This window comes from Strigops habroptila, chromosome 17 (genome assembly GCF_004027225.2).
Source record: "Strigops habroptila isolate Jane chromosome 17, bStrHab1.2.pri, whole genome shotgun sequence".
Taxonomy (NCBI): Eukaryota; Metazoa; Chordata; class Aves; order Psittaciformes; family Psittacidae; genus Strigops; species Strigops habroptila.
In genome coordinates, this window is record NC_044293.2 from 2,427,481 (window position 1) to 2,444,594 (window position 17,114).

The following is a 17,114-nucleotide window of genomic DNA, read 5'->3' on the forward strand; positions in this document are numbered from 1 at the left end:
AGGCATTTCTCAGGGGCCTCTTCTCTCATTGGATTTGCAGAGTGAGCTTGGTGTGGTCAGCCCCATAAATGGCTGCATTTTGGGGGAAAGCACCAAGTGGGAAACCACACTTCAAAGGCTACACAGCCGCCTGGACCTGTAAAGGCAAAGGACTCTCTATGGGGAAACACAGGTTAAAGATGCCAAGGAACATTGTTGCAAGAAATTAAAAACTAAACAAGTGGCTTTTCCTTTAGGAACCTCGGCTCCTAGCACAGGCTGTCTCAACTGCTCAGGCCCATTCTCTCCTGAAAACCCCAAAGCAATACTCGCCCTCCAGAGCCAGTTTTGGAGGTGTTACCACCATTATCACAACTTGCTTTGCTCCAGACAAGTTAAGGCTCTGTGGACCAGAGTTTTGCAGCTCTGCCCCCAGATCCACGGGTGCCAGACAACCACTTTTCTTGCCCATGGAGGCCCAGGGAGCGTTCGTCCCATGTGTTTTTCAAGGGCCAGAAGCAGCTGGGGACACAAAGCAGTCATCCCAGGGTGAGAACTGAGCATGTGGGGACCTAACCCCCTCCTGCCTAACAGCGAGCGCTTCTCCCTGCGCTCAGGAGCCAAGGGAGCCAAGCTGCTCCCTTTCCCGCAGCCCTGGCACGCTCACAGAGATACTGGCCTCGGGGGCCCAGCCCGGCCCAACCGGCTCCCAGCCCACACCCGTGAGAAGAGCAAGAGCCCATCCTGCCTCTCAGGTGTGGCCCTTCGCCTGCGGGCTCCCGCTGGTGCCAGCTTGGATGCGGCCACTTGTGCTGGTGAGAGAAGGGAGGCAGGAGCTGCCGAGCCAGGGCAGCGGCTCGTGGGAAGCTGCTGAGCATCCCAGTGTGGAGGGGGGTGTCCATACACCCCTGTTCTGCGCTTCCTCTCCTTCCGAGGGGGCTCACAGATGTTTTCTGCTCACATCTGGGTTCGGCCCTTTCTTCCCCAGCCCTGGAAACCCACATCTTTTCTCTGCAGAACAGGTTGGGTGCCGGAGCCGTGCCCGCTTCCCACGCGCCAGCCTGGCCCACACCCTCCCCCTGCCCCAATAGCCCATCTCTTGCTTTCCCTCTGCTCTCTTTCCCCGATCAAAGCTGCCTCCCCTCCCTGTATTACAAACATTATTCAGTTGCTAGATAAGAAGCTCTCCAGCAGCTCTTTATTAATCCCAGTGGAGGCAGAAAGGAGGCAGAGTGAAAGGACTCAGCATGGCCAGGACAGAGACTAATGTTCCACGAAACACCTTTGCAAGAGAGAGGCATGTCTTTTTCCCAGCCAGTCTCATGGGAAGCTTGGGTAATAATTAACAATTATTGAACGTTAAAACCTCCATCTCTCGCTCTGTTCTGAACAGGATTTTGTAATAACTCATCCAGTCTGAAACACTCCCAGCCCGATTTGCTGGGGCACAATGGTGCAGGAGGGATGCAGACAGGCTCGAATGCAGGCATTTGCTGAGCCTGGTGCTTCCTTGCTTTTACACTGAGCTGCCATGTCCCAGCTCCAAGCCTCCAGGAAGCTTGGATAGGAACCTCCTTTCTCTCATTCAATGCATCTTGCGGCTCCTTTGGCCTCAAAAAAAATGGCTTGTCGTGGGAACTTCCTAGGGAAGTTTCCCCCAGCCTTGGAATACCATAGACTTTTGCATATGGCTAAAATTGTAATCTACCCAGGAGATAGACTAGAAAGCTTTTATAGCATAAAGACACTTGTTTAAATCCATCTGCTGTCTGAGGCAACTATAATCAATACCATGTGATGGCTCACACGAGGAACAAGTTGGATGGTTCATAGGGCCTGGGTTTGTATTGCTACCTGCCCCCTCTTATGGATAGACCACAGAGTTTGTGAAATGCTTGTTCATGCAACAGGCAGGGTATTTCTGTAATCTGCATCCTACAGTGGGGCAACTCAGGTGTTACGAAAGTTGCTCACGGGATATTAGTGGCAAAAGCAAAACACACTGCGGATACCTGAAGGCTTACACCACTGTCCCCAGCACGCTGTCATCCTTCCAGCCTCAGCATTCACAGCAAACCCACCAAGGACAGGCCACAACGTGAACCCCTGTCGCTTGTCCTGCCTTTGAATTAAACCAGGCAGGGAAGCCAGTGCACCACATTCAGCTATTTCCATGATTTCAACCCAGATGTCACACACCCAGAGCAGTAAGAAACTGGGCCCAGTGTTTGCACTGACAGAAGATTTGTATATTGATCTATGCAGAACAATTCCTTGTCTTCTAAACTCTCTGCGTAAGGAGCCGTCAGCTCCTGGCTGCTATGAAAAATGACAAAATAAAGGGGAGTCATCTTTCCCTGTGCTTTGCAAATGCTCTCCTGCCTGTATAGAGTAACGTCAGCAAGATCGGTTGTGCAAGGCACCCCGCGGACACAGGGCAATATGAGCGGAGAAGGAGAGGGACTGCTACCGGCAGCTTTTGACAAGGAAAGGCACACAGAGGTGAAGCGAGCTAGCCAAGGATATTCCAGGGAGCTTGTGGCAAAGCCAAGAAATGATGCCAGCCCTTCTGAGCTCAGCCTGCCTTTGCCATCACCTCCAGGCCATTCTTTCCCTTTAAGTAAAAGCTGATTCATTCCTGGTGGAAGTCAGTGTGAGGCAGCAGATATTCCCACTTCCAGTGAGGTACTATATGGTACTCCACAGGCATGGCAGCAATCGGGATGTCAAGAACACACAAACGTGTATATATATATACCCCTAAAAATAATTACTTAAGCCTTTTATTTCCAAAGTGAGTTTAGAGCTGGTGAAAGGTCTCAGATCAATACCAGCAAACCTGCAAATTGGAGTCCTCCCCTTAGCCACAGAAAGGGTACAGCTGAGACAGCATCTGCACAAACAGCCTGCCCACAGCCTCTGCCAGCCTGCCTCAGCTCTGACCTTGAGGAGCTGCCTTGAAGCGCACGAGGGAAACTCCCCCTTCCCCCTTCCTCCCCGCTTCCCATGCAGCCCTGGCCTTTTGTTCCCCAGCAGGGAGATCACCGCTGGTTCACTTTACTTGGGTACATTCTGTCTAGAGAAGAAACTGAGTCTTGACAAGCTCCATTCCACGTGAACACCAAGAAGACCTGCTTCATCATTGCAGGTAGAAGTCCTGAGGGGTTCAAGGGGATTTTGCCGCACAGATTTTGAGGCAAATCCAGCCTTAGAGAGGGCTTAGCTACCAGGCTGGCTCTGGGATTTCAGATGGCGACATGCAGTTGCCTGTTCATGTGGTCCATTGTAAACAGGCCTTTCTTCTCTTCTGCCCCACCGCTGTACATGTGCTTGGCCCCATGTCCCAGGGACCTTTGAAAGCTGCATTATAGGTTCTCCCCATACAAAGTTTGGTTCAATACAGCCGTCAGGCTTTGGCCACATTACCCCTGCTAATTGGAATTACAATAGGCAGACTGCAGCTTTCGCTCCATCTCTCTGTTGCTTGTCATAATGTAATCAAAATCCCTCTCACTCTCTCTTTATCACGGAGCGTGACGGGAGTAGAGACGCCGGCAACCACGTGGCCTGCAGAGACTACGGATTCCTGCGGATCACACTGGGGCTGGGACGCTTTGCCATGGGGTGGGAAAAGAGACCCTCACTGACAAAACTCTCCTGGCTGCCTTTGGCCAAGCAGGTTAATGGGCAGGAACCTGGCTGGGCACAGCAGGGAGACAGAGATGGGGACTGAGGGGTGCTGGTGGAGCATGTCCTGTGGTTAAGAGGTGCAGAGTCAGGCTAAGACCAGAGGCAAGCACAGATTGATTCTAGACCTGGACACCGGCCGGGTGTCTGGACAGGAATAAGCCAAAGCTTTGTGCTCACATAGGAAGCTGACTACTTCTTGCTTAGCCCTAGTGCAAGCAAAGCTGAGATAGCATCTAAAGGCTTCAGCTTGGTCAGGATCCCTGCTACGCTAGATGCTGTGCACAAGTCCCTGCCCCAGCAAGCTCTCCAGCCCATTGACTCACAAACCCCTGCCCACATCTTGCTCACTGCTCCCCGCCTATTTGCAGCAGCTCTGCCAGCAAGAGGCCGTGCACGTCTCGCTCACACCAGCTCTGAAGGCTTGGCCAATTTACAGAGCCAGGGTGATACATAGCGGGCAATAGATACAGCATCTGTGATTTGTTGATCATTATCAAAAGGCAGTAATGCAGGGCTGAATTACCCAGGCGAAGGAAGGATCGGCAGCTTGGACCTACTCAGCTCCCCAGAAACTGGCCATAAACAAAACCCAGATAATTAGAGTGCTTGGGTGGAAATGCAGCCTCTAAGTATTCTTAGGCTCACGCAAATAAAGGGAATAAATTCTTGGAAGGTGCCAGGCTGGATGGGGCAGAGGGAAGCTCATTTTCCACATCACTTGATAGCAGCCGTTATAAATCTCACTGAAAGATGCACCTCCCCAGGCTAGCGATATTTTTAAACTCTGGGAGAGAGGGGGGAGAAAAAACACATTTTAGTATTTACACCACAGGCGAAAAGGGTATTTAAAAACCAGGGTACATTTTTGGAAGGCTGTTCCTCCCATGCCCAGAAAGAAAGGAAGAATTTTCTTTCTATAGCGTGATAGCTGGAAATATCAGCCCCAGAGAATTCATCGTTCCACCATCGTTCTGTTGTAAACTGAGAAATCAAACTCCCACAAAGACTGAGGGGAGTCAGGGGATAAAGATTCTTTCCCTGGCAAATCGCTAGTTCAGTTCCCAACTGAATCGGTAGCAAATGCAGATCAGCTCCTCTGAATCCTGAAGGGTGACTTCTGCACTGTCCCTGCTTACCTGGTGCCTGGGATAGTGTCCCATAGGAGATGAGATGACGTGGCTCTACACAGCAGCACCCTCATGGGAGCAGCAGGCTGGTTTGCTGGGCCAGGAGCCTGAGCTGGGAACCAGACACAGCAGGGATGGGACACCAGGGCACAGGGACCTGCTCAAGGATGTCAGTGAAGGACGTGGCCCTGGAGTTAGAGCCAGAGCAGAGCCCCACGTGGTGCTTTGCCCGCTGGAGCAGCGTGTCCCAGCCGTTCTGCACGGCAAGGGCACCTGAGCTGTGGGGCACCGGCTTGCGCAGGGTCACCAGGCCAGTTTTCCTTCCTGATTCCTTCCTGGTTCATGCTTCCTTCCCTGTGCAGGACGGGGAGTGGGGTGGGCTCCGTTTTTGGCAGTCACCTACTGATGATCATCGGCTGACCACAGGTTGACTGACGCTGCATGGCAACAGCCTGCCACGAGAGGTGTAACGATGTGAGAGTTCTCAGCCTTGCTCTCTAAGGGGTCCTACAGGACCCAAAGATAAACTGCCAGAGCACTGCCTTCCTCTACAACCACTGCAGCTTTCCTCCTGCCAAACTCAGTCCTGTTCCTAATTCCCTCCGGGATCCTCAGGCACTGAGAACATTCCTCCTTTTACAAGCTGTGTTCTGTGCAAGCCTCTCCCCCTCCCATCCCTCCCACCCCTTACCAGGACTGCTGTTATCTTCCCAAAAGGATCCTATTCAGCTTGTATCAAAGGGATGCATGAGCACACCCATTAGGAATCAGAGCATCAAGCAAATCCCCAAACAAGCCGCCTCTAAAGATCAGAGCATACTGTAATCACTCCCTCTGCGAGGAGATCCCAATAAGTCCTCCCTTACTTTCTCTGGGTCCTTGCTGAACCCAAGCACGTGAGATAGGTTTGGTAAGCTCAGCTGCATCACTAGTAAAAGACCCTTCATTAAACTTGCACACAGGGCTCCTGGACTCTCCAAGCTCCCTGCAAGCCCTCTCCTCCATTTCAGCACAGAGATGATGTTCAGAGGCTGCCCCAGCCCTCGTGCCCTGCATTGCTGCTGCACTGAAGGTCTGGGTCTCACATCCTGGCCAAGAGGAGCTGCTGCAGATGCCACAAGTGGTAGCAGGAGGTCTCCTCACCCTCGCCGTCCTCTCCCTGCTTCCCCATGGGAGACAGTGGAAAAGCAATGCCAGCCATGGGAGAGGGGAGCACTAGCAGCAGGGTGGGAATGCCTGCACAGGGCAAGCACCAGGAGAGAAGTGGCTCTCCGGGACATACATGTTGATTCACGTGTTGGTGCACATGAGTGTCTTTCATAACCATGGCCTCAAAGAGAAAAGTAAGGAGCCTTTCCTAAAGCCTTTCGTAAGACACCATGTGCTTTACCAATATGACACGAGCCCAGCACTTGGCTTTGATGTGGTAACAATAGATGTCCTGTAGCTTTGGGTCCTGGGCTGCCCCTTTCTTCAGCACCGACCACCGAGGTCTCAGCCCCTTGGTACACATGAATGAACTCATCCTTCCAGAGTAAAATACACAGAGCTCCAGTGAGTCCAGCTGTGGGGTGCAATGCACAGGCAGCAGCACTGCCTGTAGGGCCAAGAGGAGTCCTGTATCCAATGGAAACTGTGGCAGCTGATATAAATTACAGCATGGCAAGGATGCTGCTATGCAACACATCCCTGATCCTTAATGACCATACATGGGCACAGCCTTGGTTCTCCCCTACAGCCAGGAGATATCCCTTCCTGCTGCTTGGTCCCCAGCCACCGCGATGGTGGAGCTGACAAGGGAAGAGCATGAACAGACTCAGTAATGAACAGCTTGTGCGGTTGTCTCCACGGTACATCACCAAATCACTACCTGCTGCCTCTGCTCCAGCCCTTAAAACACTGCTTCTCAAACAGCTAAGTGAGTAAGGTGACACAGGCAAGAGTAGCAAGGAAATACTGTGTGCTGCAACCTCCCTGGAACAGGGGTGATCCTTCTCTTGTGCGTACTTACAGCCCTTAAACCGACTTTGATTATCCGTCCTTAACATTTCCTCTAGTTTTGTTACCCCCAGGCTAGGAAGGCCATCAGCACAACGACTCTGGTGGGAATGTGACTCCCTGCTTGCCTGTAAGGGGTCTCAGTGCTGATTATCTAGCCCAAGAAAAGTCAAAGAGTGAAGCCCATTAGATGCCTTTCCCTAAGGAAAAAGTAGCCATAGCTTGATGCAGCTTTATTCTCCAGTGAAAACAATGTACTCCTGACTGCAGGCTTTGTATGGATTTTAATCTGCTGGCAGCAATGGACACGCTTCTCCTGTCCCCCCAGCATTCACTTTGATGGGCAATAGCACTGATCAGTCTCTGGTGCAGTGGCTGTAGCTGCAGCAGCTGGGAAACCCGAGGCTGTAGCACACTAAGACACTGGGACAGTCTCTTTCTTTCTGGTCCCAGCCCAGTGGGAGGTGAAGAGATGTTTGAAGGCAGTGGAAACCTCCATCAGGGCCATGTGTTTGGGTGAGGGGTTAAGTTATGAATGCACATTGTGCTGCTAACTCACCCGGCCGCAGAGTGTGAGCTCAGCTAGTTCATTTGGTTGGGCTGTTCAAGGACGGGGCAGGGTTCACCATCGCTCACTGCTCTCCTCTGCCCTGTGCCATAGTGTCTTACACAGGGCAGCATAACCGTTGCGTATCAAGCTGCTCTACACAGAAACCTGAAGAAGATAGTGACAGAAACCCTGACCTTTCTCCTCAACTATCCAGCTCTCTGTATGTGCCTCCCAGCAAACCCTGTTAATCATATTAAACTCTCCCCTAGGTCTATGACTTCTGCCCATCATGGACTGTTTGTAACCCCTAGCTTTGCTGGGACACTCAGCATAACAGCTTTTAATTATAGACCTCTGCTTGAGCCCTTGAGTCCCACCAGCCTACTCTACATATTAGCATTAGACCCTGAGCCCATAGACAGAACTCTGCCCTCAGACTGCCCCCATGGGCTGTCTTTCCTAGGAACAGTGAGAATGGTCAATGAAAAGCTTCTCAAGCGGTATCCCCTTCAGTCCAGAGGGTATCAGAAATGAAACCTGGTTTTACCATCTGTGGGATGCTCACTACAAAAAGCAGATACCTATAAGGGCAGGTGAAATCCAGTGTCCCCCACTGCATCCACACGATGTGGCTACAGCCTCTCCACTGCAGCAGCCTGTTCTGATTCTATGTCTGTAGCCTCACACAGAGAACAAGGCTGGTTTTGCTCTCAGGTGGCCATAGAGCGCCTCGCTCCAGCCTCCTCGTCTCCCACACAGATGAGCCTTTGTGCTGGGAACCGCTCTCGCCTGTCACCAGAGCAGAAGCGCTGGATGTTAGCCACTGGCTGCAAGCTGCATGGACCCTCTGTCACTCCTGGCCATGCCACCGGATGCCTTGCTCTAGCAGGGGGAGAGGAATGGATCTTCCATGGGAAAGGAAAAATAGACTCCAATTCAGTCTGATTACGGGGTATTCCCAGGTAGAGAGAACTGCTGAGAAGAGAGATGGAGGCAGAGTCCTCTTGACTAACCAGGCTTGGAGCACCTGCTGTCACATAGCCAGGTGGTCCATCTGGTACCTGCCGCTGCTTCAAGGCAGTGATGTGATTTGCAGGTCCTTCTGTAGCATCCCTGCATGGTTGGGAGCAGATGGAGGCACTTTGCTACTTCCTGCAGTTAGAAAGGCAAATAGGCTGGGATGGGGAATGGAAACCCCCATCCCTGTGTCTTCTCTTTCAGGGAGGAGAGTCACACGGATCTTGCCGCTCCCTAAGCGCTCCCTACTGTAGGTCAAATGAAGATGGAAAGCAGTGCTCCACACCAATCTCCAACTGGACCAGCACAGAGAGAGAGGGGCAGAGTTAGGCGGATGGTGCTCAGAAAGTCTTTCTTCCTGCATCACACCAAATAATGTCAAAGGAGGATTATAAACCTCCTGCAGGGACAGCTTTATCTTGGGGGAATGAAGAGACAGTTCATTAAGTTGGGTCAGTTCCTCCTATCCATCCCACAGAGATGCCAAAGGGACAAGAGACCGCTGGCTGGATTCCCCCTAGCCCTGGCTGCTGCAGACCCATACCATGCAGGCACGAGCAGCCTCCCTAGCCTGGGACCCCCTGTCCTCCTAGGCTGGGCAAACAGCAAGGGACTGAAGCTTGCTCTCCCCCTCTCCTGCCCAGTAGCTGCTGTTTGTCTGCTTTGGGATTGCTGCAGAGCCGAGAGTTGCCGCAGCTTTTGTGATGACAGCCTGCTGCATCAGCCCCAGAGATGGGGAGAAACAGTGAATGGACAGCAAGGCGTTGAACTCCCCACGCTTCCTTGGAGAAGGAGGGACACACAGAAATGACAGCATAGGGCATATAAAATAACACAGTGCTGGGAAGGGCAAATTTCACTTCCTGTTTCTATGCGTGATATAGACGGGATTGTAAAAGCAGGACTTTAAACCTTGCATGGTGGCACGCTGGAAGGACACATAGGTGCCTGTCTGGCTGCCACAGGCTCTCACTCACACACTGATGGGAAACTGTCCTTCCTCCCATGGATGATACTTCTGCATTTGAGCAGATTGGGCAGGAGTTCCTCTTCTGCTATGGAGCCAAGGGGTTCCCCCTTGAAAACCAGGCTGGGAGGGTCTGTGCCTATGTGGGGAAGGGTAAAGTGCATCAGCCTAGCCTGGATTAAACCTTTACTGGGAGAAGTGAAGAAAACTGTAAGGCCAGGAGAATAACTGCAGCTCAACTGCAGCCAGAAGGAAAAGGGATGTATCATGAGAGATGTCATTCCTTAGTTAAACAAATTTTCACCTGGAACAATAATCTGGGTTAGGGAGCCCTCACTGCAGAGCTCTGAATTCTCTGTGCTGGGATGGCTGAGCTCCGGTAATTAACACAGTAGGTGTCTCAAATGCAAACTGGGTCCCAGCTCCAGTGGCTGGCGGCTCGAACTCACCCTGCATCAGAGCAGCCCTGATTTAATCTGACGTATTTGAAAAAGCAGGATCTCTAGGGGTTGCTCAGATTGGAGTACCTTTGTCCCTCCTTCGTTTGTTTCTGCTTTTTGTACTGATATGCCTTGCTGATGGCCTGTAAAAAGGACTGAGCAAGAGCCATCGTGACCTCGAGCAATGATGTTGCAAGACGCAAGCCTTATCTCAGAGGATTGTGGCCGTCCATCTGAGGTCTTACCAACACATCCCTGCAGCATTCACAGGCAGCCTGAACTGCTCTCCCAAAGAATCATTTTCCCCTGATGCTGCCACTGTGTGATGGGCTGTCCCTACCCTTAGAAGCGCTAGCAGAGGGCAAGGGGTGCCAGTGGAAACGCGGGCCTGGGAAGCAGGTCACGACAACCGGCTCTTCTGGTTCCCTTCGTGATTCAGCCGAGGTGTGAGCGGTGCCCAAAGGATCCTTCTGGTGCCTGCCTTTAAACTTGGCTTTGTGGCTGGTGCAGCTGCAGCCCAGAGGAGGGGTGATGCGAGGAGAGATGTGCCAGGCTCCACCAGCACCGGCATCTTGTCAGCCACCGGCTAATGTTGAGCATTTGCCTCACGCTAGATGTGCTGCTGGATGTGGTAATGCCCCTGCTTCTGTACATCTATTTGCAAATGGATCCGTGTGCACTGGGCTGGGAGCTCTTGCTTGATTAACGCTGCCGGTTCAGAGAGCAAATAGCATTAACCACAGCCGTCCCCTGGCTCTGGCCATGGGGCAGACACCCTCCTGCTTGTGGGCTGAGCTGGCTCTCAACACAGCCTGTCGCCTCACCCACACTGACACATACATGAGCTCATCAATTCACACCAGGTTAAAACTCGGTGGGTTGGTTCCACTGCAACAAGCGAGGTTTAATGAGAAAATGCCAGCAGAAGATACACTTCTGCTTCCTGAAATAGCCTGATGTCGCTTCTGAGTTTTGGGAGGAGATAGGTGGGGGAAAGAAAAATAACAACTAAGAACACAAACCAAAGGCTGAACAAAACTCTGGCAGCTTTTTGGCTGCTTTAGGATATTAAAGCAGCTCTAGAGTACAAGATGGACCAGATCCTGCAGTCACACACTGTGACTATTCCCAGCACTCCAGATTGCTGTTGTACCTCCCCAAAAAAGCATCCCCCATCCAGCTGCAGCCAAGTTTGACCCAAGGCCTCCAGGTCACTTGGGCTCAGTCAATGCCGCTTTGAAGCGCCGTGATGGAAAAACCTTGTGTCAAAGCTTCAGACACCTCTCCAGCTCTCCCCTGCTGAGGATCTCAAAGCACTTTGCAAAGTAAGACTCGCAGGCCCCTCGCAGAGCCCAAGAGGTAGCCCAGTGACAACAGACAGGAATTTGCCCGCAGACAGAGCGGAACACTTGGAAATAGAGGGCCGGGTCTGCAGACGCAGGACCAAGGACAAGATGAATGCCTCTTCTCTGCCTGGTTGCATCTCAAGCTGTACTGAGTTTCATGGCGGGGATAAATAGACAGATTGCTAAGACTTGGAAAGCATAAATTTAACTGCAAGTGTTCTTAACCTCCAAAGATCTGCCTCGGATCTCCCCTCCTCAGTAACCCACGGCTCTTCAGTAAGCACTATTCATATCAATATCTTGAAGTCCTAATGCCGTAGCCTGAGTTGATACCTGGTTAATGGTTCCAAACGGATAGGCAGGCAGATCTGCGTGGAAGGCTGCAGGAGCACTGAATTGAATCCGTTCTGGACGATTGAGCCGATCACATTAAAGACAATTTGTAAAGCAGATTTTATAAGGGACTCCTTACGGCTTTTACAGCAAGGAACTTTTATTTCCTTATCAGAAAAAAAAGCTAACATTGTCAGAAGGGGGAGGTAAGTATACGTGGATGGGAGACAAAATGAAATGGCATTGATCAGATGAGCATGAAAGGTTTTCCAGAAAGCAGGTAGTGTCTCCTGCCTTCCTCTCATCCTTCTTGGCTGCTATGTTCCAAACCACATTTTCCAACAAAGTCCACAGCTACTGATTCAAAGCTTACATATGGCTTGTTTTATTTATATACGTGTGTGTATATATATATATGTGTGTATATATATCCTCAGCTGATTTTGGCCCAATGCATTGCAAACTTGAGGAACTACCTGCCTCAGTATGGCAGACCTGTGGTTTAGTAAGGACTGTCAGGCTGCTGTGGCTTTGTGCAGCAGCTAGCACAGCATTGTGCTGGTCCTCCCCTGCAGCTCTGGGATGCATCCACAGTACAACTAAGCGCACGAATGAATGAATAAATATGTAACATGGGATCAGTCATTCCTGCAAATGTGGTGCATCCACCACTAAACTGGTCCAGCCGAGAGTCTCACCCACACAGGCTGCGGGGTACTCGGTGATCACGAACTGGGGTTGGGAAGGATTATCTTCCCGGAACATTGCAGAGCTGGCTGTACCCTTTGCTTGGCAAGGCACCACTAGATGCACCACTGGCTTATCCTGGCAGAGCTGTCAGCGGGACAGTGCAAGACAAACTACCAGGCTACTGCAGAGTGGCAGGAGATGAGTTTGCCTGACTGCTGGCAGCAAAGCCTTGAGAACAGCCAAAAATAGGATAAGCGGGGGGAAGAAAAGCCTTTCTTGGCAGCACAAGGTGAGATGCCAGGCTGCGCCAGGGTCACTGTCTGTGTGTCTCCTTGGTGAAAGCTATTCCTAGAGGGACTGTGGAAGCATAAACCCCTTTTGGTTTACCCAGCACAGTCACCTCAGCATTACTGCAGCTCCAGTGCCTTTCGCTGGGAAGGTTGGGGAAGGTTGCCTGCAGCAGGCTGCTTAGTGGAGGGATGAGAAGGAGGGAAGACCAGGTGAAGAATGGCATGGAAAGTTCTGAGACTCCTTGTGAGGAACCAGAGCTCAGCCAGGCACCTGCCTGGAAGCACAGAGGAGTGCAGAGAGCCCAAGGCTGTCCCTTCCATCACCTCTTTCTGTAATGCACAGCAGATCTCTTTGTCCTAGGCATACAGAGGTATACCCAGACCTGTTTTCTCATCACTCTCTTAACCTTTTTCATCTCAGAGTCTCCCTGGTTTCTCGATTGCCACCCCCTGCCATTTCACCTCTGTCCTCATCCATTTTAGCTGGACCATTCAGTCACTGTGCTCTGTTGATCTCCCATGCACTGGATGCTGTCACCTCTGTCTCTGCTAGCGCCAGAGACCCCTGGGCCCTGGCACCGGCTCTGATGGCGGGTCCTTTGGCCCAGACCTTGTTAACTGTGGCCACATCCCAGTCACAGCCCAGCCAGCCTGGCTGCTCTTCTAGAATGCTGCCCCAGCCCAATGAGAGGGCGAGTGGAGGCAATTCCACCCTGCTTGCACTGCAGCTTCTCTCCAGCTGCAGATCCCACTCCTTCTGCAGGCAGAGGCTGCCTCGTACCCCTGCAGAAGGCTGGGTACCACCCGGGGGTAGCACATGTGTCAGCTACCAGCACTCCAGACACAGCCACCAGGAGCTCAGCCTCAAAAAGGCAAACATCGGTCCTATTTGCATTTCCCAGTTCATTCACAAGCGCTGTAAACCCAGACTGCTGGTCCCCCTTCCATGTCTCCCACAGCCGACTCCGGAAAGCCCTCCGGGATGGCATTAACCCCTTCTGCGCTGGAGCAGAAGAGTCCCCCGCAGGGCACTTTGCAAAGTGGGTCACTCTTCTACTTCAAAGAGGTGTGCAGGACCGAACGAACGGGGCAGGACCCAGCCCTGGGGTGGGGACACAGGGGCTGTTCTGCAACCACCTCGGTAGGTCAAATGAGCCGGGGAAAAGTCGATCCAAACCTTTGCCCACCTCCTCCTTTCCAGGCATGGATCAGAACCAAAGGGATGGGTCAGATACCATCAGGCACCCGAGTGCGAAAGCAGTGAAAGGAAGGTCTAAAGCCTGGGAGAAGCCCATCCCTTCCACAAACGAGCCCGTAGGAAGTGTGTGTGTGTTGAGGGGAACGGGGGTTTTGGGGATGCTGGACAGCTAAACCCTTCCTTTCTCTCCTTCCGAAACATCTGTGCTCATTACCCAGCCGTGTGGCTCCCTCTCCCTGGCTGCTATGCCTCGCTAGACGTTGCTCGATCCAAAAAGCAAACAAACGGCCTCAGCTCCCAGGACTCCGGAGCCCACTGCCTGCAGCTGCTTCCAAAACAAACGATCGTGTTGTTCCTTTCCAAGCCAGCGATGAAATCGGCCCCGACTCCCTCCCGCCCTCACGCAGATGCTTCCACACCTGCTCCAGACCCGGGCGCGCACCCCAAAAAGCCGATCCCCCCCCTACCCGCACCCCGTTCCCCCACCGGCACCCCGCAGCGCCCCGGCAGAGCCCACCGCCTCCCGGGGGGACCGGCCGGCAGCGGCTCACCTGGTAGGAGCGCGGCCGCCAGGATGCAAACTCCGATAGTCCACCGAGATGCACGGCAACTTGTCTGCAGCCGTGAAGCCATGAGAGTTCCTTAGGAGAAATGGGCAGGGGTCGGTCTGGCAGCGTCGCTGGGCCCCCCCAACCCCTCCCCGACCCCGGTGGTTTAAGTTCAGGTCTGCTTAAGGGATATCAGGATTGAAAAAATGTAGGTGCGGGAGGACAAAGAGGTGCTGCGCCCGGCGGGAGGACGGCGGCCGGAGGAGAGCTTCGCACATCCGCAGGGGCCCTGGGGCTCGGCGGGACGCGGGGCCCCTCTCCTCGGGCGCCGGGGCAGCGCGGTGCCTTCCTCCGGGAAGCGAGCACGGCCGCAGAGCCGGGCGGGCGAGACGGGGAGGGGAGAAAAATGCGGTGGGAATGAAAAAGGGAAGGAAAAAAGGAAAACGGAAAGGAAGGGGGGCAGGAAAAACGAATCAAGAAGAGCGAGGGAGAGCCCTCCGCGGGCTGCTGCCGCCGCTCGCAGCGCGGCGGTCCCGTGGCTCCAGCGGCGGGGCTCGGCAGCCCCCGCCCGCTGCCTGCCCTCCGCTTCCCGGGGCGCCGGGAGCCCGGCGGCGCTCAGGCGGCGGCAGCGGCGGCGGCGAGCCGGGTGCGGCGCTCCATGGCCGGGCGGGGGGCGCGGGGCCGGGCCGGCCGCGGGGCGGGGGGACGCGGGGGTGCCCGGGTTGCGAGGCACGGCCGGCGGCTCCGCTCGGCTCCACACGCACACACAGTCCCGGGCGGGGCGGCGGCGGCGGCGCTCGCCCTCTCCCGCGTGATGTCAGCGCACAGCGGAAGGAGGGCGCAGCGTTAACCCTTCGCCTTCGCCGCGCTCCGGCAGCCGCCCCGCCGCGGGGATCGCAGCGACCCGCACCGGGCGCTGCCCGCCTCGGCTTGCGGTGGGGCCGGGGGCACCGGCGTGCCCAGCCTCGCCTCTCCTTCCTCCTCCCGCCTCTCCTCCTCCTCCTCTCCTCGCCTTCTCCCCTCCAGCCGGCTGCTGTTGGCAGCTGTCCTTTGTTAGGCGAGTGTCCGGCGTACTTGCAGGCGATAATCTGGGGGCCCAGGGCGCCGCTCTGTCGGTGTACTAAGGTGCTCTGCGGCCGTGCTTCAGCACCCAGGCGCTGCGGACTCGAGGCTTGGTTTCCGAATTCCCATACGGATGGTGGAACGCCTGGGCCGTGGCTGCTGACGGGGGTTGCAGCATTGATCCGGCATGCAAAAATACCTCACATAAACCGCGAGTGAAACAGACACAGCTATCAGATAGCATCGAGATTTGCGCTCGTAAATGCTTCGGATGCAGACCCTAAGTAATATACAGTGTTTTCGTGGGGCCTGCTGAAAGAAGGACCTTGTTCTGGACACACTGTGTGTGCGCTGATAAGCGAGGGGATTCAGAATGAGCACAAGGGCTGATGCACTGAAGGAGGGAGGCACTGGTTTGCTGTGCTTTGTAACAGCCCTTATTATGTGGACACAGACACAGCCTTTGTGGATCTTTTGCTAAGGAGGTATTTAGCTTGCTAATGCCAGCTCCTGAGCTGCCCTGGCCTCCACAAGGATGCTGAACCCCAAACAAAGATGTGAACAACAATGACAACAACCAACAACAAAGTCATGTTGATTTCAAGCTCCATTAGAACAACACAGGAACAAATCAATGCCTGGCAAGCAGAAAAGGACAGAATCAGTGGGGAAGGATACCACACATAGTGGAAAAGGGAAGGGGGGGGGGCAGGCAGCAGCTATAAAAAGATATCTCTAAGGACCCCTTCAGCAGTCTCCTCCTTCTTTTAATTCCTTTAGAAGTTAATTCCTGTTCGAGGGAAGGATGGGCAGCTCTGTAACAAAGCGGATTAGCCAGATACAAGGTTTGTTCCAAAATAACAAAAGTTATTACGTAGTAATGAGGTTTAGTTAATAGATTCACAGACTTTAAGGCCACTGGGATTCCTCTGGACATCCTGCTTGTGGAGCGGATGCTGAGCTTGCCCTGGTGATTTCTGCCTCCTGCCTCTTGTGTTAAGCTGGAGGCCAGAGCTTAGGAGCACGACTCCCTGTCCTTGTGGACAGGCAAGCTATGGAGAGCTTCCGGCAGCCTTGCAACAGGTTTTTCAGTGGTTGATTTTCCTGTCCTTGGAGTGTTTATCTAGCTAGTTTCACCTTTAAACCATAAAATCTCATTATTTCTTTTCCCAACTCCATTAAAGTGATACCTCCGATGAGACACTACTCCCCTGGGCAGGTCTCTCTAAGTTGCAATCAAGTCCCCAACATTGCACAATGCTCCAACTTACATTCTTCCCAGTGTTACGCTCTCCCATCTCCCTTTTAGGGTATTGCCACTGGCATCTGAGATGCATGGGGCAGGCCAGACCTCAGCACTATTGTTATAAGCTTTATGCAAACCCAGGCAAAGGCATCTTGGGTTGGTTACCCTCGCTTCACACATTCAGGGTTTCCTTCACAGGCCCAGCAGCTAGAGGTTTTCCTCTGTGAAAGGGAAGAGAATAGCCAAAGTTGTGATTATGCAGTACGCCAGGCAGGTCTGTTCTCACCCTTGGCAACCCTTTGATGCTGCTTGGCCTTGAGGAGCAGTGATGGTTTGGCAAACACTGAAATTGCCCGAGTCATTCACTGTGATTGCTAGGAAGGGGAACGCTGTTCCTGGGGGCTTGTGGGTGACACACAACAGACATGGCCAACACAGGGAAGTCCCTCCTGGTTTGTTGCAAACTCAAATCTGAAACCAATCGCAGAAGGAAAAACTCGGGATTGATCATAGCTTGATCTAAGCAAGCTGACATTTCAGTGCTGCGTCTGGGGTATGATTAAGATTTCCCTTCAAGAATATGGGGAGATTTCATAGAGCCTTGGGCTTTGGGCTCCCAAATCACAGACCTCA

General features: G+C 53.2%; 1 protein-coding gene across 1 annotated transcript in view; it reads right to left on the bottom strand.

The window, feature by feature from the left end:
* The window catches only part of LOC115616340 (nectin-1-like), a 62,394-nt gene extending 47,429 nt beyond the window's left edge, over nucleotides 1–14,965 (bottom strand). Inside the window, exon 1 of the mRNA XM_030505440.1 lies at nucleotides 14,177–14,965. Coding sequence (XP_030361300.1) covers nucleotides 14,177–14,258 — 82 coding nt within the window. The 5' untranslated portion in view covers nucleotides 14,259–14,965. The remainder of the gene's footprint in view (nucleotides 1–14,176) is intronic.
* Nucleotides 14,966–17,114: the final 2,149 nt, after the last annotated feature.